This window comes from Pristiophorus japonicus, chromosome 2, assembly GCF_044704955.1.
Source record: "Pristiophorus japonicus isolate sPriJap1 chromosome 2, sPriJap1.hap1, whole genome shotgun sequence".
Lineage (NCBI taxonomy): Eukaryota > Metazoa > Chordata > Chondrichthyes > Pristiophoridae > Pristiophorus > Pristiophorus japonicus.
In genome coordinates, this window is record NC_091978.1 from 66,938,990 (window position 1) to 66,966,769 (window position 27,780).

The 27,780-nt window shown below is 42.7% G+C and overlaps 1 protein-coding gene across 3 annotated transcripts in view; it reads right to left on the minus strand.

The window, feature by feature from the left end:
* Positions 1–27,780, minus strand: part of atp8b1 (ATPase phospholipid transporting 8B1) — a 195,392-nt gene that overhangs the window by 36,749 nt on the left and 130,863 nt on the right. For all 3 annotated transcript variants that reach the window (XM_070867688.1, XM_070867697.1, XM_070867678.1), the window contains 15 exons: positions 25,689–25,880; positions 22,929–23,020; positions 22,612–22,725; positions 21,733–21,831; positions 19,484–19,545; positions 18,414–18,486; positions 18,259–18,329; positions 16,524–16,606; positions 14,499–14,657; positions 13,923–14,011; positions 13,622–13,818; positions 12,971–13,179; positions 9,317–9,360; positions 7,426–7,582; positions 3,348–3,536 (listed from right to left, as the gene is read on the minus strand). In XM_070867688.1, coding sequence (XP_070723789.1) covers positions 3,348–3,536; positions 7,426–7,582; positions 9,317–9,360; positions 12,971–13,179; positions 13,622–13,818; positions 13,923–14,011; positions 14,499–14,657; positions 16,524–16,606; positions 18,259–18,329; positions 18,414–18,486; positions 19,484–19,545; positions 21,733–21,831; positions 22,612–22,725; positions 22,929–23,020; positions 25,689–25,866 — 1,816 coding nt within the window. In that variant the 5' untranslated portion in view covers positions 25,867–25,880. The remainder of the gene's footprint in view (positions 1–3,347; positions 3,537–7,425; positions 7,583–9,316; positions 9,361–12,970; positions 13,180–13,621; positions 13,819–13,922; positions 14,012–14,498; positions 14,658–16,523; positions 16,607–18,258; positions 18,330–18,413; positions 18,487–19,483; positions 19,546–21,732; positions 21,832–22,611; positions 22,726–22,928; positions 23,021–25,688; positions 25,881–27,780) is intronic.

The window sequence follows — 27,780 nt, forward strand, 5'->3', positions numbered from 1 at the left end:
GAAGAGGGGGGGGGGGGGGGGAGGAGGGGGGGAAGAGAGAGGGGGGGGAAGAGAGAGGGGGGGAAGAGAGAGGGGGGGAGAGAGAGGGGGGGAAGAGAGAGGGGGGGAAGAGAGAGGGGGGAAGAGAGAGGGGGGGAAGAGAGAGGGGGGGAAGAGAGAGGGGGGGAAGAGAGAGGGGGGGAGAGAGAGGGGGGGAGAGAGAGGGGGGGGAGAGAGAGAGGGGGGGAAGAGAGAGGGGGGGGGAAGAGTGAGGGGGGGAAGAGAGAGGGGGGGAAGAGAGAGGGGGGGGAAGAGAGAGGGGGGGGAAGAGAGAGGGGGGGGAAGAGAGGGGAGGGGAAGAGAGGGGGGGGGAAGAGAGAGAGGGGGGGAAGAGAGGGAGGGGAAGAGAGGGGGGGGGGAAGAGAGAGAGGGGGGGGAAGAGAGGGAGGGGAAGAGAGAGGGGGGGAGAGAGAGGGGGGAGAGAGAGGGGGGGAGAGAGAGAGGGGGGAGAGAGAGAGGGGGGGGGAGAGAGAGGGGGGGAGAGAGGGGGGGGGAGAGAGAGGGGGGGTTGGGGAACAGGAGGGGTGTCCTGTCGGGGCGGGGGGGGGGGTGAAGGGGTTTGGGTCGGGTCGGGGAGCGGGTCCGGGGGAGCGGGTTGGGGGGGGAGCGGAGGGGTGTCGGGTCGGGCCTCGGGGTGGGGGAGCGGGCCTCGGCGGGGGGGGGGGGGAGCGGGGTCGGGTCGGGTCTGGTCGGCGGGGGGGGGGGGGGGGAGAGCGGGTCTCGGGTCGCGTCTGGTCGGCGGGGGGGAGCGAGTGTCGGGTCTGGTCGGGCGGGGAGCAGGAGCTGGCCGTGGGAGGAGCCTTATTCACGCAGCCCCAGTGAGGCCATTCAGCCAGGGCTAGGGGCTGCGTGCTTCGGGCCCCTCCAGCACAGTTCGGCGCCTGGAGCTACTGCACTTGCGTGCCGACTGTAGCGCGCATGTGCAGAGGTCCCGGCACTGTTTTCAGCGCCGGGACCTGGCTCCACCCCCCCACAGCTCGTGCTGGCTGCGCCGAGGGCCAGAGGACCTGTAAGTAGGTGGAGAATACCGAGGATTTTTTTAGGCGCCGTTTTAGGCGTGAAAAACGGGCGCCCAGCTTGGAGGGGCGCCCGTTTTTTTTCTTGTGGAAACTTGGGCCCATAGTATGCACCTCCTCTAAGTATCACATTTACTTTGTTACACTTCAGATGTCACATTTTAGCATATCCTGACTCATTGGGAACAGCACTACAGGAGATTTGCTCATAGAATTAAACAAAGTCTCTAGAATAAAGTGCATCACTATTTAAATCCATCTATAGCACAAAGAAAATCACCATTTTCTGATTGGTGCAAGATTTCCTCTGCACCAAATGCAACAAAAACAGTGTTCTTCACAAATTGGTTTACAATTTTGTTACACAGTGCAGAAAAAATATTTCCCATCAAGGTTGGTCATTCTAATTTGCTGAGAAAAGCTACCTGGCAACCCACAGAACCATATCGCAATCAATTACTAAAAAAAAGTCATTTCATGGTTCTTTCCTCAGCCAGCCAATGACTGTGCAACTCACTGCACAAACTCCTTCAGATGCATTTTTGTCAGCCCCGTTACCCACCAGCCTAACTTAGTTCCATTCACTGCTGCTTTTTCTGTCACAACCCAACTCCGGCCAAGAGGTGTTTCAACCCTAACTTTCCGAGTTATCAGCCTAAATGCTCTATCCCTCCCCCTTCCCAGCAACCACTCCCCAGTCTAGATTCTTGTGCTCCCGGCCCATCTATGATATTCCGGTGTCCATCTTAGACAGCATTGGTGATCAATTAAACATTTAAAACAAAAAGGCACAACAGAATCAGTGCTCATGAGGTATAGTCATATCTACAGTGTGTATGAAAGGTGGCTTCATGAAGTCCATTTTAATGTTACCATACCTCAGCCTCTGCAGCTAGTTCCTCTTGCATTTACAGAGAGTAGAGAGAAAATTTAAAAAAAACTTGTACGGGCAACTCTCATTTATCCGGATCGCTTGGGGATTTGGCAATTCCGGGTAAACGTATTTTCTGTTAGGGCGAGTTTACATTTTAAAGTTAAAACTTTAATGAACAAATACAATCAGCTACAAACAGTAACAAGGCAGTTAAATATACAAAAGATGGACATTACTAGCATGCATGTACTTCCACCGGATTGTAATCGCGGAGGGATGAATGCTGCACTGGGAGTGGCTGCAGGTGGCCTTGAGAAGGAGATTGTCTAACTCCGGGGTTCTCCGCACTCTCCGGGCTGCGTACTATGCCTGGAACCCGGTGCTGGCACTGCCCCCGTTCCCAACATCAGCGGCGGCCGCAAGAAACAGCGGCTGCAGCAGCACACCCACATATACACACACAAGCAAAGCAAGGGCAGGAGGGTGAACTTCTGTATTCGATTTTTAGATTTTTACGGTAGATTTTCTGTCCTTGCTCATGGTGAGTGTCACGTTGTGCAATTGTTAGCGATTTTGCAACAGAATTTTAAATTCCGTTGCAGCGGGCTCTCTGTTAGATCTGTATCCGGATAAACAAGAGCGCACTGTATTTACATAACGTCTTTTACAACCTCAGGATGTACCAAAGTGGATCACTGCCAGTTAAGCACTTTGAAGTGCAGCATTTTCTATGTAAAAAAAAAACATCCCGACCATTTCACAGAGAATAGGTGTGGATAGTGAACCTTTGTAAGAGAGTTAGGAGAGGATAGCAAAAGCTGGGCTGAAGACATTTGTTTAGAGGAGGTTTTTAAAAAGGCTTGAGGGAGGTAAGGTTTGGGGACTAACTTCCAGAGAGTAGGGCAGAGCTGGTTAAAGCCTCTACCACTGAAGTTGGAGCAGAGTGGATGCACAAGAGGCCAGATTGGGGACTGGAGGAGAATTATGACTGGAAAACAATGCAGAGCTATAGTAGAGTAAGGTCCTGGAGGGATTTGTAGCTGTTACAAGGGTTTTAATTTCAATCAATTGGGGGATGGGAAGCTAATTTAGATCAGTTAAGATAAGGTAATGGATAAACCAAGCTTGCTGTGGGATAGGATGCTGGCAGTGGAGTTTTGGATAATTTTAGTTTATAGATGGTAGAGGCTAGCAAAGGGTGTGTTGAAGTCAAGTTTAGAGGCGACAAATGCATGGATAAGAATTTCAGCAGTAGTGGTGTAAGGTAGAGGCAGAGGTGGGTAATGTTGCCAAGATGGAAGCTATGTTTTGGTGATAGATAGGTTATGAAGTTTGAAGCAGAGTTCTTTGCTGAACACAAAGTTTTCAAATAAATGAATGGACTGCAAAGCTTGAAAGTCACAAATGTTTTTACTTACAAATGATGGACATTCGTTTCCGGTCACTGTTGAAGTCTAAAATGGCGAGCACTTGGTATGTCCTTTTTATACCAAGTTCACTTATTGTAATGGTTTTTTGTGTACGTGAAAGAAAGGCAAACCCCAAATTCCTGGCTGCAGTAACGAGGGCCCCTTCATCTGGAGAGGCTGCTTGATATATCATTTGTCCTGTTCACAGATGCAAAAGAAAATGTGATCCAACTGCACGACAAAGTGCGCAACACCAAGTGTAAAATCAATTGCCCTCCCAATTCAAAGTTGAAGATCAATGTGAGCCAGGGTGTGTCAAAGTTGTCATCACTGCTCCATCAGCTCACAGGAGATTCAATTAAAAGTTAGATCCCAGTGCTAATTTTCCGACCCTGTGACTGAGGTACTTTTAGCTATCAATCCAACAGAATTGAAAATCTTTGAACATTTTATAATGTATGGAGCAAGTCTAAAGAAAATACATTATTGTTTATAGATTAAAAAAAATTTCCTTTTAAAAAATATAATTTTTTTTAAAAAGGAAAAATTTTGTAACCAGTCCATTTCTCATGCTTTATTATATCTGAAAGCAATCATAAGCAAAACTGTTGTTTTTTTTTAAATGTGAAAATATCTTCCTTTTCACCTCTCATTCTTCTGAACTCCAATGTGTATAGGCCGAACCTACTCAACCTATCCTCATAAGTCAACCCCCTCATTTCCAGAATCAACCTAGTGAACCTTTCAACCTAGTGCTGCACACATCACTGATTCAGAAGCTGGAAACTAGGGTCTTACAAGGCCAAATCTTGAATTATGTCTGGAGATCTATCACCCAGCTCCAAGATTTGTGTACGGGTACCTAAGGGACTCAAAGAACCTAAAGAAATGTATTTTGTTTCAAAGATGATATTTTTCTATTGGCAGACTCATTGTGGGAATCTAGTATGTTCTACTCCCCATCATTTTAGTATCAACTATTAGTAGCAGAATTACAGTAAACTCTAAATTGGCAGAATATGCTTAAAAAGGCTACAAAAATAATCAAATATTTGGGGGTTAGAAGTGTACCAGGAAATACATGATATTGTTATGTACGTAACCCTTGGCAACCTGCATCACACCACCACCAGAGGGCCTGTTGGAGTCCCAAGGGATCCCAGCATCCCTTGGGAGCGCTGTATATAAGCAGGCCTCCCACATGGTATCTGCACTCTGGAGTCGAAATAAAGGAGCTAGGGTCACACTTACTCATTGCATACAGTACTCAGTTTCATCCTTTATTATGAGCATAATAGATACCATCAGAGTTCGTACCCCTTTAAAAATGTTTAAAATCGGTAATTCAAAAATGTACTTGTGTACTTCAGGTTCTCCCCTCCTCCGTATGATACAATTTTACAACTGAACTCATTACAAGCACATCGGTCACTGCACTCCCATTGTACCGATTTTTTTTCATGTGTCAGAGGTGAGGCCATTGGGTTTCAGTTTTCACAGATAGCTAACTGAATATAATCCCAAAATTATATTATAAATCCTGAAATTCAATTTAATAAAAATGAAATGAACTTATTCAGTTGCCTTAAAGCAATGGCCTCAGTTACATGCTTTTATTCAAGGCAGTTTTTCCAGTAGTACAAATTGTTTGTTTCTTTGAAATTGTTTGTCAGCTTTTGAAAGTTTGGTAATTGGCATGTTTGCATTCATTGAATGATGCATTAAACTGACGCCCCAGTTGCCTGTTCTGGTGCTTGAAGTGGATGTTTGAGATCCTGTGACACTACTTAAAATGAGCAAATAATTCACTGCCCTTTATCTGGCCAACATTTTCTCCCTCAACCAACACCATTTTGAACACCTCAAATGATCACGGCTATTTGTCAGATCTTCCTTTATGCAAAATAATTGCTACATTCGAGCAATTGGGGATTGGCAATAAATGCTGGCTTTGCCAGCGACACCCACTCAGCAAAGTAAGTTATTTTGTGTGAAGCACTTTGAAACATTAGAAAGAAAAGATGAGACTCTATAAAGGGTCATTGTGTGATCTGACCCACCGCCCACCGCACCCCCCCACCCAACCCACCAGCAGAATGTGAAAGGTTCCATGGGTCAGAGCATTGGGCCTACAATGTTCAAACACCATCTGTGAGGAACTGAAGGATATCCTTATTAGGCGGGAAACTGTTAGGGAAATTGATGGGATTGAAGGCCGATAAATCCCCGGGGCCTGATAGTCTGCATCCCATGTACTTAAGGAAATGGCCCTAGAAATAGTGCATGCATTGGTGATCATTTTCCAACAGTCTGTCAACTCTGGATCCATTCCCATGGACTGGAGGGTAGCTAATGTAACACCACTTTTTAAAAAAGGAGGGAGAGAGAAAATGGGTAATTATAGACCGGTTAGCCTGACATCAGTAGTGGGGAAAATGTTGGAATCAATCATTAAGGATGAAATAGCAGCGACAGGATCGGTCCAAGTCAGCATGGATTTATGAAAGGGAAATCATGCTTGACAAATCTTCTGGAATTTTTTGAGGATGTAACTAGCAGAGTGGACAAGGGAGAACCAGTGGATGTGATGTATTTGGACTTTCAAAAGGCTTTTGACAAGGTCCCACACAAGAGATTGGTGTGCAAAATGAAAGCACATGGTATTGGGGATAATGTACTGATGTGGATAGAGAATTGGTTGGCAGACAGGAAGCAGAGTGTCGGGATAAACGGGTCCTTTTCAGAATGGCAGGCAGTGACTAGTGGAGTGCCGCAGGGCTCAGTGCTGGGACCCCAGCTCTTTACAATATACATTAATGATTTAGATGATTGAGTGTAATATCTCCAAGTTTGCAGATGACACTAAACTGGGTGGCAGTGCGAGCCGTGAGGAGGATGTTAAGAGGCTGCAGGGTGCCTTGGACAGGTTAGGTAAGTGGGCAAATGCATGGCAAATGCAGTATAATATGGATAAATGTGAGGTTATCCACTCTGGGGGCAAAAACACAAAGGCAGATTATCTGAATGGCGGCAGATTAGGAAAAGGGGAGGTGCAACGAGACCTGGGTGTCATGGTACATCAGTCATTGAATGTTGGCATGCAGGTACAGCAGGCGGTGAAGGTGGCAAATGGTATGTTGGCCTTCATAGCTAGGGGATTTGAATATAGGAGCAGGGAGGTCTTACTGCAGTTGTACAGGACTTTGGTGAGACCTCACCTGGAATGTTGTGTTCAGTTTTGGTCTCCTAATCTGAGGAAGGACGTTCTTGCTATTGAGGAAATGCAGTGAAGGTTCACCAGACTGATTCCAGGGATGGCTGGACTGACATATGAGAAGAGACTGGATCAACTGGGCCTTTATACACTGGAGTTTTAGAAGGCGGAGAGGGGATCTCATATAAACATTGAATATTCTGATGGGACTGGACAGGTTAAATGCAGGAAGAATGTTCCCGATGTTGGGAAAGTCCAGAACCAGGGTACAGTCTTAGGATAAGGGGTAGGCCATGAGATGAGGAGAAACTTCTTCACTCAGAGTTGTTAACCTGTGGAATTCCCTGTCGCAGAGTGTTGTTGATGCCAGTTCATTGGATATATTTAAGAGGGATTTAGATATGGCCCTTACAGCTAAAGGGATCAAGGGGTATGGAAAGAAAGCCGGAAAGGGGTACTGAGGAAATGATCAGCCATGATCTTATTGAATGATGGTGCAGGCTCGAAAGGCCGAATGGCCTACTCCTGCACCTATTTTCTATGTTTCTATCTTCGACCTATCCTCTCTGTATACTCGTTTTTCCTGCTGGCAATGTGGGATCATGGCTTGCCCAATGGCAGCATGGATCGTGGACTCCCCGGCTACATCTTTCTTTCTGCAGCATAAGTGCGACACTAAATCAGTGAAACAGGTGGACAGCTGCAATGTATTACACCTAGCAAAAAGAATCCAGTGATGGAAAGATCAGTCACAACAATCAAAAGACACCATCAGTGCTTGTTCCCTGCTCAGTATACTGTGTATTTTCTAGTGCCTGTACCAAAACTTCACAACCCTGTCCAACATGCAGCACATCACTGTTCTCTACTTACCATTAATATCTTCCACCATCACAGTGTGACAGAGTGCAAGAAGTTTAAAGAATTCAGCTGCTGTGGGCTCTTTTCCTGAACGGATAACATGAGGCAAGTAATGGTCATAAAATTTGAGCTGCCCGTCAGCATAGCTGTTCCAGCTGAAATCCACAAGCTGCAGAACAAAAAAAAAAAAAAAGAGGTTTGATGTGTAAATTTTACAGATTTTTAAATCATCAATAATAAGATGACGACAATGGCTTTGATCACCGTAATGCTTAACTGGAAGAAATTTAAGCTCATCCAGGATTGGATGTTGGACAAGCTGTCTGACAACACAAGACAATGGAGCGGTTGAGAGTGGTGATGGAGAAGTGGAACTTGGTGTCATCAGCTTACATATGGAACTTGATGCGATGTCTTCGATTAACATTGCCAAGGGACAGCATGTAAATGAACAGGAGGGGCCAAGATTAGATGCTTGGGAGATTCCAGAGGCAACAGTGTAAGGGCATTGTTGAAGATGTTTTGGCTATGAGTGGCTAGGTAAGAGTGGAACCAAGTGAGGCTGGTCCCGCTGAGCTGCACAGTGGAGGAAAGGCATTGGAGGAGTATGGTGCGGTCAACCGTGTCAAAAGCAGCAGAGAGGTCAAGGAGGATAGCGAGGAGGAATATAGTGCATGTAGGATATCAGTGTGGCTTCAGTTAAGTCTATGCCAGTGGTCAATATCTGTTGGGAGAGAATCAAACATGGAGTTGAAGAAAAAATGTACTAAGGATACGATGAGTAGTGGAAAATTGAAGCTATGGTCACCTTTGCTACAACTGCTCATGATTGCAGGATCATTCTGGAAAGCGGAGGGAAGCAAGACCCAATAGTATTTGATGTGGTCCAGCCAGACCGAAGCCACACTCTGGGAAATGACCAGGATGAGAGCGTGTCAGGGTTTTACTGGGTATATGGGCAAAGACACTGATGAGTGAGTGAGGGAGCAGATTGACAGCTGAACAAGTATCGCGGCAAACAAAGACGAGACAGCTGGGAATCTGAAAGTGCAGTTGAGGAAAGAGTTTATTCCTGGGCGGACGCAAAAGGAAACAGTCAGACATGACCTTGTCTGTAATCAAGATGCTAGGAGTAGAAAGCCCACGAGATGGCATGGTCCAGTAGGAAAGTTTATATGGAGAGATTAACAGAAGACAGGGGAGCAGTGAAATCAGAGGAGTGCGCGCAAGGTGAGTTGAGATGGAAATTGAAATCACCAAGAATGAAGAGTTGGTCAGGGCAGAACTTGAGGGAGGAAAGGTGGAAAGCCACCTTGATGAAAAACACAGGAATGTTTAATGCCGACACTGGGTGCCTAAAACGAGAACGTTTTCGATTGCCCGAGCACTGGTGAGCAGAAAAATTCGAGTGAAAAATTTGCTTTTCAAAGGAAACATAACACCAAACAAAAATAAACGGCAAAACAAACTACATTGACCACCAGACCACTGTCGCTTCAATTTAAAATTCTCATCCTTGTGTTCAAATCCCTCCATGGTCTCGCCCCTCCCCATCTCGAACAGGATATCAAAAATCTCCAGCCCGACAACCCTTTGAGTACTCTGCGTTCCTGCAACTCAGGCCTCTTGTGAAACCCCACCATTGGCAACAGTGTCCAAGCTCTGGAATTCCCTCTCCAACACCTCTTCACCCCTCCGCGCCTCTCTCCTTCTGAAGAAAAAGGTCAGGTTATGATGATCAACTGCTGGTACATGCCTCATGTAGTTAAAATCAGTTTACACAAAACATGCGTGCGTGCATGTGTACTGGATACAGCAAACGCTAGGCTTCAAATAGTTGCAGCATGATTTCAGTAGCTCCTCATTCACGTAACTGATTTACTAAAATTAAGCAGCCTCTTACCTCTACTTTGTCAGTCCTGTCTCCTACAGCATTGCACACTTCACCTGGAGAAGAAACAGAAAAACAGTACTTAGAACCTGGTCACCCAGAACCATCAATGGCAGTCTGCATGCTGCGTTACTAGCTGAACCTATTCATCGTCCACAGAGGTCACATGCTACTGCCCAAAGAACCTGTTGCTGCTGATTGTGCTTTTTGCAGCAAGGGGTACTCAGATGGTTCAGAAAGTATCAGCCATTTATTGTCTGAGTGATCAGTGGCTCCAGTCTCTCTGCACCTCGTGGCTTCAGGAACATCTGATCTGAAGATAGCAGAGACAATGGTACCCATACATAAAATTTCAATAGAAAAAGGAATTAGTCCCAAACGACAGCAAATTTAAATCTTTCAAAAGAGAGGTAGACACAGAGGCTTAACTCCAGGACATAGTCGACATATTTACCGAGGCGAATGAAAGCATGGGCCTTACGCTAAACATTAGTAAGACAAAAGGTCCTACACTAGCCTGTCCTTGCCGCACAGCACTGCCCCCAAACATCAAGATCCATGGCGTGGCCCTGGACAACATGGACCACTTCCCCTATCTCGGAAGCCTCCTATCAACAAGAACAGGCATTGATGAGGAGATCAAACACCGCCTCCAGCTCACCAGTGCAGCCTTCGGCCACCTGAGGAAAAGAGTATTTGAAGATCAGTCCCTCAAAACGGTCACCAAGCTCATGGTCTGCAGGGCCATAGCAATACCCGTCCTCCTGCATGGCTCAGAGATGTGGACCATGTACAGTAGACACCTCACGTCGCTGGAGAAATACCACCAGCGATGTCTCCGCAAGATCCTGCAAATCCCCTGGGAGGACAGACGCACACACATTAGCGTCCTCGTCCAGGCCAACATCCCCAGCATTGAAGCACTGACCACACTTGATCAGCTCTGCTGGGCAGGCCACATAGTTCACATGCTAGACACGAGACTCCCAAAGCAAGCGCTCTACTCGGAACTTGTCCACGGCAAACGAGCCAAAGGCGGGCAGAGGAAACGTTACAAGGACACCCTCAAAGCCTCCCTGATAAAGTGCGACATCCCCACTGACACCTGGGAGTCCTTGGCCATAGACCGCCCTAAATGGAGGAAGTGCATTTGGGAGGGCGCCGAGCTCCTAGAGTATCGTCGCCAAGAGCATGCAGAAATCAAGCGCAGGCAGCAGAAGAAGCATGCAGCAAACCAGGCTCCCTGCCCACCCTTTCCCTCAATTACTATCTGTCCCACCTGTGGTTCTCATATTGGACGGTACAGCCACCTAAGAACTCATGGTAAGAGTGGAAGCAAGTCTTCCTTGATCCTGAGGGACTGCCTATGATGAGACTAACCCAGGAGCTATAGGCCAGTTAACTTAATGACAGTGGCAGGAAAAACACTGAAAAGATCAGCTAACAAGATCTCCAGAGACAGAGGACATAATAAAAACAATCAATCAATCAGATGGACTTCCAACAGGATGGTCACGTTTAACCAACCTTATTGAATTCTTTGAAGAAGTAACAGAGTAGAAAAGGACAATGCAGCAGACATGGTACAGATTTTCAGAAGGCCTTCGATAAGGTGCCACATGACAATGGTCAATGTGTGTGGAATCAGGGGCCAGGTAGCACAATGGATTGAAAGATGGTTACAACAAAAATCAAACGGGTAGAAGTGAAAAATAAGTTTCTCTGACTAACAAATAGGGTGGTGGTGTCCGGCAGAAGTCTGTGCTGTTGTTCACCATATGCATAAATAATTTGGACTCAGAAATTGGAATTATGGTTGAAGTTTGCAGATGATAAACTCAGGGTATCGCGAATAATGGGACAACTGCACGAAAACACAGGAAAACAAACATGTTTGCAGACTGGGCAAATAAATGGCAAATCAAATTCAATGTAGCCAAGTGTGAAGCTGTTCATTTTGGTAGGCGGAATACAGGGGTCACTTATTCCTTGATGAGAAGATGAGAAACTAAATGTGGTAGAAGAGTAAAGAGATCTGGAATGCAGATACATAGATCGCTAAAAGTAGCAACACAAAGTGTTAAGACCATAAAGAGTACAAACTAAGTACTGAGGTTCCATTTTAGAGGAATAGAATACAAAAGCAGGGAGTTAGTGTCAAATTTATGTAGAACCTTGGTTGGACCATACTTGGAGTACAGCGTCACCATACTACATAAAGGATAGTGAAGCACTGGACACAGTGCAGAAAAGGTTTACAAAAATGTTACCAGAATTGAAAGGATACAACTATCAGGAAAGATTGAGCAGGCTGGGATTTTTTCTATGGCAAAGATAAGACTTAAAGGAGATCTGCTACATGTTTAAATGATGAATCGGGGTGGGGTGCGGGGGGAGGCAATAGGGTGGATGTGGAGAAACTGTTCCCACTTGTGGGCAAGTCCAGAACAAGTGGGTATAACAGTACAAGTTAGATGCTAATAGATCAAATAAGTAATTTAGGAGGAATTTCTTTACACAGAGTGTGGTGAGAGAATGTGCAACTTGCTACCACATGGACTGCTTGAAGCAGTGATGCATTTCAAGGGAAGCTTGATGCATACTTGAAGATGATAATAGAGGGATAGGGGACTAGGGTGGGAAGAGGTGATTATATATATAGATTCGATATATATAATTCTATGTATGTAACACAAGTTGTTCAACTTTGTAATTCACCCCTCCATCCCCTCACCCACCATTAATGTGGCAGCTGGGCAGGAAGTGAGCCATTCCTGCAGTTTGGCTGTAGTGAGGAGACACAGCTCCAGTGCCCCAAAAGCATCAAGCTTGGTATTTAGGGCTCCTTACGCTCGCAGGCCACAGCCTCTGCTGTAAGTCAGAGTCGAAGGACTGGGCTGGGTTGGGCTCGGCTCGGGACCACTTGAACGAGTAAGTAGGGGTAATTTTCACCACACGCCACACGGTAACCTGGTAGAGCAAATCGCCTGTTTACCGCCCAAGCGGTGAAGGTGAAAGTGAAAATTACTCCTAGTGAGCATAGCCACTGGGCAGCTGCCATGCTTCAGGCATTTCTATTCAGCATGGTCGTAGACTGGAGTTACTGCCAGAGCAGAGAGCTATCCCATTTACTGCATGGATCCAGTTTATTGGATCATCTTTTAAAAAGTTAACCAAAGATACAGGAGTCATGTTGAAATTCTTGCTTATACTTTTGCTGAACCTGTATACAACCCCATTGTTGGAGTAATCCTCAACACCATTCCTACTTTTAAGATACTCCTTCTTACATAAGTACCCTAGAACTATGCATCATGTAATCTATTGCAATTGGTAGAACATGAATTGAAGTTTACATCTGGTCCTTGAGGCTCCATGGTATGCACCTATGCAGCCCACAAAAAGACAAATATTTGGGTACTCTCGTCTACAAGGGTCTTACAATGCGCTGTTCAGATTTCGCTTAGAGTAGTGTTCAGTTTGGGAACATGGTAAATAATAAGTACGCGAGGCACTTCATTTGTACCAGTGTTAGACACACTCCTGCAGCCACACTGCAATAAAAATGATTAGCCTGAGAGAAATGCAGCAACATCTCATACATCCAGGGCGATTAAAGATGAACAGGTTATGAGTTAGTTTTATATCACAAAAAATGAAACATACCATAGGAAGTGCCACTGATACTACACTTTTTAAATGCCATGATGTTCTGCGTAAGAGTTCCTGTCTTATCAGAGAAGATGTACTCGATCTGCCCAAGCTGCTCAGTCAATGTGGTTGTGCGTGCTTTGGCTGGAGTATCCTTTTCAGCATAGTACATCTGGAGATCCCAGTTTATGAAGTAGCTTTGACCCATGCGGATCACTTCAACACTAAGGGAGAGATGACAAAGAATGTTACGATATGTGTCTATTTTCAAAATCATAAATAGAGCTCAAGCAGCAGGTGAGGCCACTTGCCTGTTAGCGCTTCAAATGCAATCCATTCATTCCTTTTTCATAAATTAAAATATATCTTAAGTTCGATTTCTTTTTTCTCTTAATCACACTGATTTACTACAAGTTGTTAGCAGAAAGGAAGTGGACTTGTCAAACAAAGCTCTCCATAGAATCAGAAATAACAGCAAAGGAAGCAACCAGAAAACCCATTGCACCTCTGCTGCTGTTAGCTCTTCAGCTAGAGCGAGTTACCATTTTCTGGGTATTCCCTAGCACTGACTAATAGGAATTCATGCACTCAATCCTATGCGTTACAGGGATGGTTTCCTTTTACGCAGGCACGCAAATCCAACAGAACAGAATGAGGCACATTTACCTTACATAAAGTGAAATGGGTACCATGGTGTTCATAACAATTATATAACCCCAGAAGGCAATGAAACCTCTGTATGAAGGTGTGTCCGTTTCCCCATCATCAAGATACCAGGACCTGGTGAAATTGCCAATTTCACTTTGCCAGAATGTGTGTCCAATGGCAAGGCCGGTTGAAAGAAGAATGAGGAACAGAAAGATCTAGAATGAAATAAAATTGCAGATGTCGATCTCTCATTTCACTAAAAAGGAAAAGAAAAAAATTATACCGCATAATTGCACAGCAACAGAAGGGTTTTTTTTACCATATAAACCATGTAATTCATCAGCTGGTCAATTTTGGTCCTTTTGAAGGTTGTTTTTCCACCATTCCTCATAATTTTGGAGTCAGCTCCTGCAAGACAGAATAAAATGTGCCGCAGAGTTAGTATTATTTTGGTCAGGACTGTTCTTTCTAATGGTACTTTCGATTTTAACAACTACACCATCTTTACTTTACCATCCTCAATACTAAAAAGGTAGTAAACAGAATTAGAGCTTCAGATATCATGGCCAGTGTTTTCCTTGCACATCAGGGCGTGGAAGGAATGGGACGACAACAGTTTTTATAAACAGCAAACACCTGTATTTTACATTTCAAAAAATCCTACATTGTTACGTGTGCATTGCCAAATACAAAGATGGGCAACAGGAAATAATTTGGAAATTTGATCGACTCAAAAGCTCATACTCCAACTTCAATGGTAGAATATTTGAGATACAGTTTGCAAAATCTAGACCTGCTCTAAGCATGTGGGAAAATGCAATACCTGATCACGGGCCCTTCTCAAATCAGCAAGAGCGTTACTCCAGAATGTGCTGAAATAAACATGGTTAAGTACCTGCAAATATTACGATTCCATGGGTCGTGTCTGTGTTGCGGACTGTGCATCCACGGAGTAGAATTGAGTTTATATCCAGAGGATAACTCTGATTCCTCCAGTATAGGGTTCCTGTAAATTTGTCCAGTCGATTGTTTGGCTCTTCGCATTCTATTAAACCTAGAGCAAACACATTTGCTTGTCTTTAGGCCAACTGGGTAAAAACATTCCCCAAAAAGACACATTCACAAAATATAAACTTATTTTTACAAAATGTGCAACACCATTTAAGCAACTATGCATGCATTAAACTACAGCTGCTCAGGTGCCACACTTACAACTTCATGTTGGAGTGAAGATAGCTCCCAAAAATGAGGGAAGGTCATCATCATCATAGGCAGTCCCTCGAAATCGAGGAAGACTTGCTTCCACTTTAAAAATGAGTTCTTAGGTGGCTGTACAGTCCAATGTAGGAATTACAGCCTCTGTCACAGGTGGGACAGAGTCGTTGAAGGAAAGGGTAGTTGGGACTGGTTTGCCGCACGCTCCTTCCGCTGCCTGCACTTGGTTTCTGCATGCTTTCAGCGATCAGACTCGAGGTACTCAGCACCCTCCCGGATGCACTTCCTCCACTTAGGGCGGTCTTTGGCCAAGGACTCCCAGGTGTCAGTGGGGATGTTGCATTTTATCAAGGAGGCTTTGAGGGCTTCCTTGAAACGTTTCCTCTACCCACCTTGGGCTCGCTTGCCATGTAGGAGTTCAGAGTAGAGCGCTTGCTTTGAGTGTCTTGTGTCAGGCATGCGAACAATGTGGCCCACCTAGTGGAGCTGGTCGAGTGTGGTCAGTGCTTCGATGCTGGGGATATTGGCCTGGTCAAGGACGCTAATGTTGGTGCGTCTGTCCTCCCAGGGGATTTGCAGGATCTTGCGGAGACATCAGTGGTATTTCTCCAGCGATTTGAGGTGTTTGCTATAATAGAGGGAAGGTAAAGAGAGGCCAGCAATGCGGAAACACCATTGCTGACCTGAATGGGTGAGCGGAGAGCTCAGTTTGCTTGCTGACAAAACAAAAGGACAATGCTAATATCATGTGGCATTAATTGCCCCACTTTGTGGTTGCTTCCAAAGTTTGCCTCTGAAGGCCCCCTCAGAAACACACTTTGTAACTCCTTTACATCACAGGGCTACATCTGAAGGTAGGGCTTTTATCCATATTGGTCTGGATTTTATGGTAAGAATAACAGCGAGGCTATCAGCGCTCAGTGTTATTATGGAGTAAATAGGACAACAAATTTGGGCGTCCGCACACATGCAGTTAAACACGGAAATCTGGAAGTTGCTGTCTGAGTTATTCTGCTCTTCCACAAGCTTCGCTTTATCAGTACCTCACCGATAGACTCAGCATTCACATACATGAAGGGCATGAAGTTGCAGTACTTACGCACTAAACGCGGCAGAAAAAATTACTGTTGGCAAGTGAATTTTTCACTGTGATAAGTCTTAATGACTGCCCAACAACCTCTCTAGCACTGAAAATCTACTTTTACATGTATGGAATCTCATTCCTTCAGGATTCAATAATTGTTGGAGATTTCTTTAAAAAAAACTGTTTATACTATTTTTGTCGCATCTTTCTCTGAATTCCATCTTTCTTTCCCTCAAATAATTTCACTTACCTACACATATTTTAAATTGAATTAAATATTCTAATCTATACTTCCTGGTATAGACTCTGCATGTCTGAGGATTCTTCAATCGGATTGGTTGAAGAGGCATGCAGTTGCTTTTCCCTGCTCACACAAATCCAAACCCCCCCGTAGAGGACACTGCGCTGAAATAGATCTCTAGCAACCACAAGTTGCTGCTGAAATTCCCACGAAAAGTCTGTAGCGGCTATAAGTGTAATAAACAGCAAGCGACGTTCTTTCTTTGCTGACCGCAAAATCTGGGCCATTGAATACTAATGGATTTGTTGACAGTAACACTGTTTTTAAAATATGAATTGTGCTTTCAACCAGTGTGATGACATTGTTGCAAACACACTCACCATCAAAAGATTCCAAATCCTTTTCTGTCTTAAGTAGTTTGTCTGTAACTTCCAATGACATTTTAAACTTCAGATTAGTTTCACTGAAAGCATAATGAATTGAGATCCATTAACAAAGCACAGCAATAGTAAATAACTTGATCGTGAGTCAATTTTCTATTTTGCAAGAATAATAGTCAATATCACCCAGCAGAGAGCTATGTGTAGAACAACACTCAAGTCCTATGTGAAACTTTCAGCCAACAGAGACTAGGAGGAGTTTTTAAACCCATTTCCTTATGGTAAATTGGCACAAAGTAATACTAAATTGGCAATCATGCTCACTAAGGATGTCTACATTTGCCTACTCAGGTAGACATTAAAGATTCCATGGCATTATCCAAAGAGGAGCAGGTGATTTCTACCAGTGTCCTGACTAATATTTATTACTTTTAAAAAAGAGATTAACTGCTGCATTTGGCAAAACAACACTGATCCCACATCAAAAAGTAATTAATTGGCTATAAAGCGCTTTGGGACATCCTAGGGCTGTGAAAGATACTGTATAAATGCAAATGCTTTCTTGAATTATTCAGAGGTCGTCTGAAGCATCCAACATGCATGCTGTGTAAGCCCCCAAGAACTACAGTGAGTGGTCAGCAAGATTCCAAGTAGCTTTCAGGCTCACAAGGGCCACTCACCTTATGGATAGAAACCACAGCTATAGCCTGGAACAGAGGGCATGTACGTCTCAACAGGCTCAGAAAAAGCAGCTCCAAAGTGAGTACATGGTCTCCGCTGAGGGGCCATATCAAATATGGTTGCAATCTAAATATGAAAAATGTTAAGCTGAAAGTAACTAATTTTAGAATATATTTAAATTGCAACCAAATTTGATGTAGTCTTTCAACTTGAGACAGAGTTCAGTCACATCTATTTTCTGGATTGTATTAACAAAACAGTTAAAAATAATATTGAAAAGTCCAGAAATGTTTAATTTCTTCACAGTGCTCCAATTCTATGCATGCACACTAGCTCTCTAATTCCAGGCATTCACACAAAAGAATTGAGGGGCAATCTGGGATTACTTAGAGAGTTGTCGGAAACACCAATTTCTGCCAGGACTTGGGGATGCAATGGCTGGCAGTATGCATGAAACAAAGGCGGTCGGTCTACTTCTGGTGGTTCAAACGACAGGGTAAAGATCACATGGCAAAATTGAACAAGAACCTGGGAACTTTTCTGGATTCCTGGATTGCTCAACCAACATCACCACAAACAGATTATCTGATTATTCATCATTGCTGCTTGTGGGATCCTCACGTGTTTTTAATAAAATGGCCAGCATATTTTGCTGACATAATCACCTTCACCGCACTATTTATTGTATGCAGAGGAAAACATTTCTGAGAGAAGTGACAAGGCACTATATAAATTAACCTCTCTTTAAAAAAAAAAATAACACTAGAACCTCAACCCAGCAAGACCAGTTATGGCCATGTGATCTGTATAGCAATTATTCCGGTAAAAAAAAATTAATGCCCTTGACAGAAAAATGAGAAGTCCAAGTGAGCATCAAAAAGTCAACGCTGGCAGAATGTGACACCCATAAAGCAATATGTTCAACTAGCCATTCATTGCTTGCATCATGAACTAACTACATTATGGCATGTGCAGTGAATCAAGGTGCCTAGACTTTTCCATAGAGTATTGTCCATCCCTGAATGTAAAGCTTGTTACAAATGAAAGTTCTTACCCATCAAGTTCAGCTGTTTCTACGTAACAAAGACTGTTGGGCTCTGAACTGGACAGTAGTTGTATGTCAGCCTAAATAATTAAAATCAAATTAATATATATAAAATCTAACGGGAGAAGAATTCTGAACAATTTTTTTCAAAATTTGAAACTTACTGGAATAAAATCATCTCTCCGTAGACGTACAATATCACCAACTTTTATGTTTCTCCATTTTGATGGTTTAAACCTAAAAAAGTGTAAACATTTCTTATTTATTGTTTTTGTAGACTAGTAACAGAAATAAATGATCAGAAAACATGTAGCTAAAATAAGTACCAACTTTCAATTTCTGTTACACAAAAATATATGCAGATTGGCTTGCTCCAAGTTCTAAGTTCTGCTACTTAAGAGTAGCAGAAGATCGACAACTCTGCATTGCTGTAAAGTGAACAGTAGCTTGTTTTTTTTAAATCCATTTTGCAGCAGGAATGTCACTACACTTTTGTTGCACTGGTATTCTTTCCTTGGCAGTTGCTATTCCAATTTTAAGGGATTTTCTCAGGAACAGAACACCTGAACTTCATAGGGCTGAATTAAGTCCAGGCATGTAGACTGCCCTAGAAAAAGTGGTGCAAGCATTCCTCAATTGTTTTATGGAGTATTTCTTGGATTGTGAAAATGTATCCATGGGCTGGAGTTTCCTCAATAGAATTTTGCTGATTGGACACTAAACCAGAAGTTCCTGTCTACACGTATGTACGTGGAAGATTTATTATAAGAGAGAGATTGTGCAGGGATATTTCACAAAGCCACATTAAAGGCTAAGTAAGACTAGGTTTATTTTTAACTATTAAACATGAAACAAATAAAAAAAGTTAATTTTAACAGCAGCTAGAGGCACAAATTAACATAAGTGGAATGTTGGCAGCTCTCACTGTGGCACCAGAGGGCAGCAAACTGCAACTAAACACAAACCATTTTAGTCATTTTCAGATTTAGTAAATATTTGAATGGGAATATGTAGACAGTGGGACTAAGCTCGCCTCTGTCTGATGAATGCAAATAAGAGAATTTTTTTACTTGGTAGACTTCAACAGTCTGGTCTCTTAGAATGTTTCAATCTCATTATGTAAAATAAAGCTGGGAAATATTTTCAGAATATTGTGTCACATACCACTGACATTTGAGATATGATATGAACAGTATATATTTGCATTAATAATAGGTTAAAAATTCCATCTTACCTGCCATCCTGTAGGACTTCACACGCCCGGTTATTGATCATTTTGTCCATCTTGTGTCTTGCCTATGATGTACAAGACAAATGAAGAAAATTATTCACTGCAGACTGTAGCACCTTTTTCAAAATGGAGTTTCCTATGCCCTTTGTACCATGCAATAGACATACTTTACAGTAGCTTGGTGACTCAGTTGGTAATTGAGCCAAAAGCAATCCCAGACTTGATCACCGATTTGTCCTAAATTTGACCATCTTCACCAGGGCAGAAGGGTACTACAACTGGTTTTGGCACCCTTGGTCAAGAAACTGATTGCCATCTCCTGACTAATAAATGCATATGTGAGTTGCCCGCAGCAGTGTGCAGGAGATAAATTGTTAGTTCAGGGACTGTCCTGGACGGTTGATAACTCTATCTAACTCCACATCTCTGTCCCTACCTTATCCTCACTCCAAGTGAAACCTGCATCTATGCTCTGGTTAACTCGGGCTCCATTTCCCCCGCCACCCAACACCCTTCTTACTGACTTCCTAAATTCTATCCTCAAACTCCAACTCACCCAGAACTCGTGTTCTTACCTGCCAATAGCTCTGTTCACCCATCACGCCTTTCCTTACCAGCTCCATTGACTCCCATTTTTCCCTTCCTCACTCAGGGCAACAATCTCAAAATCCTCATCCATCTCTTTAAATCTCTCCATAAATCTCACTTTTTGTTTTGAAGATAAGAGTCACATTTGCTATTTAACGATCCTTTGGGATTTGGCACGAGTCCAGTGAATCCTGAAAAATATCTGCAAGAAGACTCAAGTGTTTGAGCCAATTCCTTCAGAATCCTGGGATGAAAGTTGTCAGCCAGGAAACTAATCTACCTTGAGCTTCAAAACCTCCACAATATGCCCTCTTTTGTGATTTAAAGTTTATTTCAGTCTACATTCACCATTAACACATACTCACAATGTGGCCATTTCACCCCTCCACCACCTCGTTTTTGCTTGTATCAAAAATTCTAGACCACACATCCCTGATGTTCATGCAAATGATAACCAACGCATCGGGAACACCAGAAAACATATTTACACGAGCTAAACATCCGAAAACACATCAGGTGCCACATGTACGCTGACGACACCCAGCTATACTTCACGACCTCTCTTGACCCCTCCATTGTGTCTGATTTATCACACTGCTCATCAGACATCCAGTACTATTGGGGACCAAAGATAATGGCTTCAGTCTTCCCAATATTTAATCCTCCAATTAAATATTGGGAAGACTGAAGCCATTATCTTTGGTTTCCCCCGTGAACAACTCTGTTCCTTAGCCACCGACTATCCCGCTCCCTGGCAACCTTCCGAGGTTGAACCAGAATGTTGGCAACCTTGGTGTCGTATTTGACCGCGAGATGAGCTTCTGACCACACATCAAGTCCATCACCAAGAGCGTCTGCTTCCAAACATCACCCGACTCCAGCCCAGCCCATTTGCCATTTTACATTTCACTTCATGAAAGGCGCTATATAATTGCAAGCTGCTATTGACATTTTGTTATTGGGCAAGGTCAGCTCATGTGTGTGCAGACGCACCAAGGATCAGTGTTTCCAGAAATGCTGTACAATATTCCCTCTAATTTTTCTTTTGTGCACAGTACCTTTAAATTTGCTACGCGGTATCTTAGAGAGAACAGCTCGTGAGCAGCCTGCATGGTACCTTCCCGATTGCTGCGCAGTTGTGCACCTCCATGGCTTAGAGGGAACATTGGTGCAGTGCCATGACCATGTTAATCAGTCCTGTGGTGTTACCCTGGAATTAGGAGCCATTGAGTGACACCAGCATTTGATGCGACATGCAACAGTTCTGTTGAGAACCAGTTGATTACATCAATTTTTTGAAAAAGTTGTACATGATGACAAAGTCACTGCAGAGTTTTGCTGCAGTTACTAAAATTACTGCGCAATTTTTATACATTATACATAACAGCTGATAGAAACCCATGACTGACTATTTATTTATTAATGCTTGCAAAGGCATTGCTGCTAATGGGCCAGCTATAACAATTTTTACAAGCAGATGGCACCAGTTCTCTGATGTTTTCATCAGAAATCTTTCACTCCTCCCAAGTTGAATAGCTTCTCCAGCTTTCAAAACATGCTCGGGTGGTTTTGCAGTATTCAGATACAATAAACAGAAGGTTCAAGGTTATTAGCTGCTTTTTTAAGACCGTGTGGATAGACAAAGAAATAAAATAAATGCTTACAATATCATCGATAAGGTCCTTTACTGCCGTTATTCCCAGCACCACTAACAAAGGCACCAATGTAGTGTACCAAGCCAAGGTTGAAATCTGTGGAATGGCCTAGAAAGAAAACCAAAAAAAAACGATTTCATTTCTTATAAAAGCTGAACTTCAATATCAGATGATAAAATCATTTAAGGTTCAAGAAGTCCTTTGATTCCTGTTAGTTCTGTTTCAACTCAAAAAAACAGGCTGCGAATTTTCACTGGTGCATCACTGCAGCTAATATGCCTTTAAACAAACCATTTCAGACATCCCCTCCCCCAGTTCTATACACTCAACTTCTGAGGAAGAAACCAAATGACTGATGTGCAATTTTCAGAAAGGTCATAGTACTGGGAACCTGAAATAAAATACAAATTCCTGAAAATACACAGCACATCAAATCAGTACCTGTAAAGTAAAAAGATCGGTTGTTGTTACAGATGTCCCTCATCAGAATTCATCTGAAACATACTTAGCTTTCCCTCCCAGATGCTGATGGACATGCAGTCTATTTCCTACATTCTGTTTTTATTTCAGAATAATTCAATTTATTAGCCCTGACAACCTGTGAAACCGCTGACAATACACAATTTTTTTTTAAAGCAAGCTTGCCATGTTTGACATGCCTTATTGCTGTCCACAAAACAAAATGGAGATGAACAAAGTCTAGGTACTTGGAGAGCTGGCCAGTAAACTGAAAATGAATCTTTAAATGAAGCAGTGATATTTTAGAGTGATATTTTATATAAGTGCTTCTAAAATATAGTTTTACAAAAGCACTGAGGGGCAGAGAGGTCATGTTGCAAATTTAGATTTAGAACCTTCAATATATAGATTTTTTTTAAAAACACTTACTTGAAGAATGAGAAGGATCAGAAAGTAAGCGTTGGCAGCCCTTTTAAATTGTTCCATCAGGTTACGTGGTAAAAAGGTAAAAACATTGTATTTGTACGTCCGGATTGCATTCCCCTGAAAATAAGAGAACTGTTACAGATCATGCATCCGAAAATCTTTCAACTCAATGAGATCTTAAATGCTGTACCCAGACATCAGACAAAATGCATAATGAGATCACTAAGATTTTTGAATGGTTTGGAGCTTCAAGGTGCACAATAAGTTATTGTTAGACAGACCACGAATAACAAAAAACTGCCCATGATGAGCCTACTCACTGAGTATTTGCTTTTCTTAAAGCAGCCATACTTCGTGACAGTGAACTGATCGCAAAAGTTTTTGTCATTTGCTTTGACTTTCCACGTGTATTCTGAAATAGAAGGTAAAGTGAAGTGATTCCAAAAAATTTGAAATATTCATACTTAAATGGCTTTGTTTTCACTCTAAGAATGGTGTTAAATTTTTCTACCCAAAACTTGGGTTATTCAGTGACACCAGTCTGTAGTTCTGTTTGCTTCTTCATAAAATTTAATTTTTTTTGCAGAGGCAAGATCTTTGAAAGACAGCAACTCTCCCAGTACTCTGTTTCTCCCAACTCTGGCCTCTTGTGTATACCCTACTTCCTTCACCTCACCATTGGTGGCTGTGCCTTCAACCGTCTAGATCCCAAGTTCTGGAATTCCCTCCCCAAACTTCTTCGCCTCTCCACCTCTTTTCCTACTTTAAGATGCTCCTTAAAACCTACCTCTTTGACCAGGCATTTGGTCGGTCACCTATCCTAATGTCTCCTCCTTTGACTTGGTGGCAATTTTTGTTTGATTATGTTCCTGTGAAGTGCCTAGGGATGCTTTACTACATTAAAGGTGCTGTATAAATGCAACTTGTTATTTGGTAGTTGCAGAAACAACAGTTCTGAATTGTTCCCATGACACATCCCTGGGATGTCCTGCATGCATTCCACAGTGGTTTCATTCATTTATATAGGATTGCTAACAACCAGCCTAGAAGCCCCTCTGGAATTAATGAGACCCTAAATGTAAAGTGCCCAGGTAACGGAAAAATACATTAGTTAAAAAACAAGTAGTATTTATATAGCTATTTTAACGTAGTAATAACATCCCAATGTGCTTCACAGGAGCATTATGATACAACATTTGACACCGAGCCACAAAAGGAGATATTGGGACAGGTGACCAAAAGCTTGGTCAAAGAGCTAGGTATTAAGGAGCGGCTTAAAAGGAGGGGAGAGATATGGAGAGGTTTAGGGAGAGAATTGCAGAGCTTATCTTGAAGTTCCTTTCAAAAATAAATACATCAGGACAAACACTTCATAATGGAAGTGATGCTGTAATTTTCAGACATTAAGGCTAGATATAATCTTTAAGGAGAATAATTGGATTTCTTCTTCCCCACTGCATTCAGAAAGGAATTACACACATTGTGTTTCTGGCTTTCAAAGTTGTAGTGAATGACATTAGAGAGAGAAGGAACATTCCAGATAAATGGCTCAAAAGGCTTACATTATTGGATTTTAATCAAATCTTAAACTTAGACCTTAACCAAAATACTTTAAGTATAGATAAGTGAAGTCATTTAGCATCTCATTGTATTATAGTTCTACTATTACACCATCCAATTGCCTCTTGAATCATTCTGTAGTTTTTTTCCCCCCCATGAAGCTACCATTCCAAATATTAATATCATTGTGACCAAGTGCTTCCTAATATCAGACCTGAATTTGTCCTTTTACTAGTCTGTGCCTGGATCCTTTTACCCAACATGTGTGCTTTAAATTAAAATAGTGCTATGGGCTAACCTTGTCTATTCAAGGCATTATCTTTTATGCCTCTCGCCACTCGTTCATCTTTCAAAGCAGAGTTTCTCCAGCCTTTTCTTATAACTCAGTTGTAAGACAATACAACATTGTGTCCCTACCGTGCACGGTTTCCAGAGCTTGGATATTTGTTGTTGATCAGAACTGAACAAGAATCAGTGTGTGCTGAACCAAAGCATCATATAGCTTCAGAATGACGACTTCCAACACTTGTATGTGGCAATCCAGTTTGCTTCATTAATTGCTATTCTGCAGTATGTGAACATGATCAGTGTTGTGTACCATTATTCTCAGATCTCCTTCCGCCTATTCCACAGCCAGTTTGTCACCATTGAAATATGACCCTGACCTGCAATGTGTAACATATTGGACTTGTATCTCGACTGAATTTCAAGTACTAGAATTTTCCTGTACTATATTCATCCAGACATTAGATGGAGACATGATGGTTTTCCACCGGCCCATCGTGCCTGTGCCAGCTCTAGGGTAGGGCTATCTGAAATACCACGCTGTGATTCTATAACTTGCAACAACCAAAGATTTTCCTGAGCCTGGCATCACTCCTACAGTACATTATAGAATTTTTCATTTCAACTTCAGATGTTACTTCTCAAAAAGTTAAATTAGTTGGTTGGGCAGGATCCCCCTTCAAAAAACCATGCAGGCTATCATTGACTCGATTATTTCCGAAGAAGTCAATGTTTCTTCCTGATGATCAATCTTATTACTTGGCAAGACTAAGGGTTCTGTAATTACCCACTTTTAGTCTTGTTGTTTTTTTGGAAAATCAATACAGTGTTGGCTTTTTTCCCCAATCTGATGGGGATCTCCCTGTATTCGTCAGAATGATCTTAAGCACTTAATGGATAACATCCCTTTTCTCACATAGCAACCCCAGCTATTTACTGCCTGACCCTGGATATCTATTCCATTATAGTTTCCAAGTGCCAGAACAGCCTCAAGTTGCCATCTGGCTTCAAATGCTTCCAGCATTCATACTTTTGAATCTTGGCAGATAAATCCCATGCTTCATGACTTTCAACCCTTTCTTTACTTGATCTTTTTTGTACAAATAATTTTATTTCTTTGTCTGCTTTGCTTATTTGTTCTTAGTATGATTTACTGAGATGGTAGTAATTTACTACAAAACATGTCAATTCAATTCATCTCCATGGTCTCAAGTAACATTGTAATTGAGCCTTGCCATTTTTTGGTTGCTTTCCCTCCTCGGTCTGTTGGTTGATACGGTTTTGCTCTGTATCGTCCAATCTTTCATTAGAACTGTCCAATTCATTGTCTGTCTCATCATCGCTATATGGCACCACATCGTCATATCCTCTGTCATCATCATCATCAATGCTGGAGAATCTGTCAGTACTCATCACCTTAGTGGTCCCTGAAAGAGAGAGAGACTGAAATCAGAATCAAAGGAACCAAGAACATACCACTTTTAAAGGAGGTAACAGAAGAAAACGTCAAATAAAAAAATTCACAAAATCATTGAGGTATCAATTGCCTATTAAACATCAGCACGGTTTACAATTATGTTACTATAAAGTTAAGTCAGCTCCCTTTGCCCTTTCTTCTCTGAATTCACTGACCTCCTGTCCTCCCTGAACTCTGCATATAAACTCTCCTATCCATATTCGCAGCCACCCCCGTGGCCTCTAAACTCCCATACTCTCCATCACTGACAGAACCATCGCCAACCACTTCCTTGTATCCACTCTCATCCTCCCAACCACCCAACATATTCGCTTCCCAAACCCATTCTGTACCCGTACCTGAAAAAAATCTCTTCCCCAGGCCACTTACAAACTGCACTTTGTCAATCCCAACTGCCTCACTTTTGCCCCAACATTTGCTGCAATACTTCCGCAGTTGTGTACATGCTTAAACCATTGCTCACATATGCCTTAGATATTCTTGTCCTCAGCAAAACTATTATATTCTCTCATCCTGGTTGATCCGCTTGGTATGATCCTCATCTTCACTCCAGTTCAAGAGTTGCAGACTGGAGCATATACGGACACACAACAGATTTATCTGTCCATCAGCAGATCTGCCTGCACCACATAAAGACTACTGGTCTCATTCTATCCCGCCAAAATTGTTCACTACTCCAGAATCATGGGAGAGCAAAGATAATGCTGAGCTTTGTTTCTCCACTACCATCGACTTAAAGCCCTTTCCCCTGCCCTGTCCACCATCACCTGCAAAAGTTGAGCAACTCATGGACTTCTTTGTCACTATGATTAAGACCATCCATACAGCTGTTTCTGTTGCTTTCCCCTTGCCCATCAAGCCATACATTTCTCCTCATCTAGCTACATCATTATCCAGTGGAGTCAATAAAATTGGCCGAATGGAGGGAAAAGGAATGGGTCTCAAAAGTTTGAAACATGCTCTTCCTCAAAGCATGGAAAGGCTTGGAAAAATTACTGGAGTTTGAGAAGCTATTAATTGCTAGAAACATGCAAAATTAATAGATGCACAGTTGGAAGTAATTGAGTAGTACCAATTTGTCGCTGTACAGCAAAGGTCAGAAAAACCTTGTTGACTCAGTGAAACTAAGCTGTGTTTCAAGAGGACTTAAACCAGGTAACCAACGTATAGAATTACTTTGTGGATTAGGGCAGCCAAAAGCAATGAACACAGTACCTGGCAGTACTGCACAGACACTCGAGTAGCAGATGAATGGGCCAGGGAGTCACACTTTGCTGCCTCGGTTTGGCAAGGTAAGGAAGTGATACTGCACAACTCTGCAAGAACATCGGGTGCAATGTAAAGTACTGGGACACTACTGAGCTATAGAACCCAGGCAATAAGAGTAATGCTACCATCATGCAATTGCTACCACTTGATTTTGTTTACAAAATTATAAAATAGGGGAGTCATTGGAACAAGATTTTCAGCTCGCCAAAATGGAACACTGGGCAAAAGTCATGGCCTGGTGCAGCACTGATCCACACACAGACAAACAATCCAAAGTTTAGTTCGTGGATCTCAGTAGCATTGGTTTTTTTTGGGGGGGGGTCGTGGGGTGAAAGGAGGGAACGTTACTGCTCTGGACATAGAAAAAAGTAGCATTCAGGATTTCCATTCCCGATTGCTATTCAGTGGCTTGCGTAGGAAATTATATCTGAGAATTAGATTGGGATAAGCCATGATGCCACACACATTTGAATATCCTGCCAACACACCATCTAGGATGACTTATTAAGAAATACCCCTTAACCAAAAGGAATCCAGCACCCAGTATCCCAGTAAATAACAATGCCAGAAGTGAAGACAGA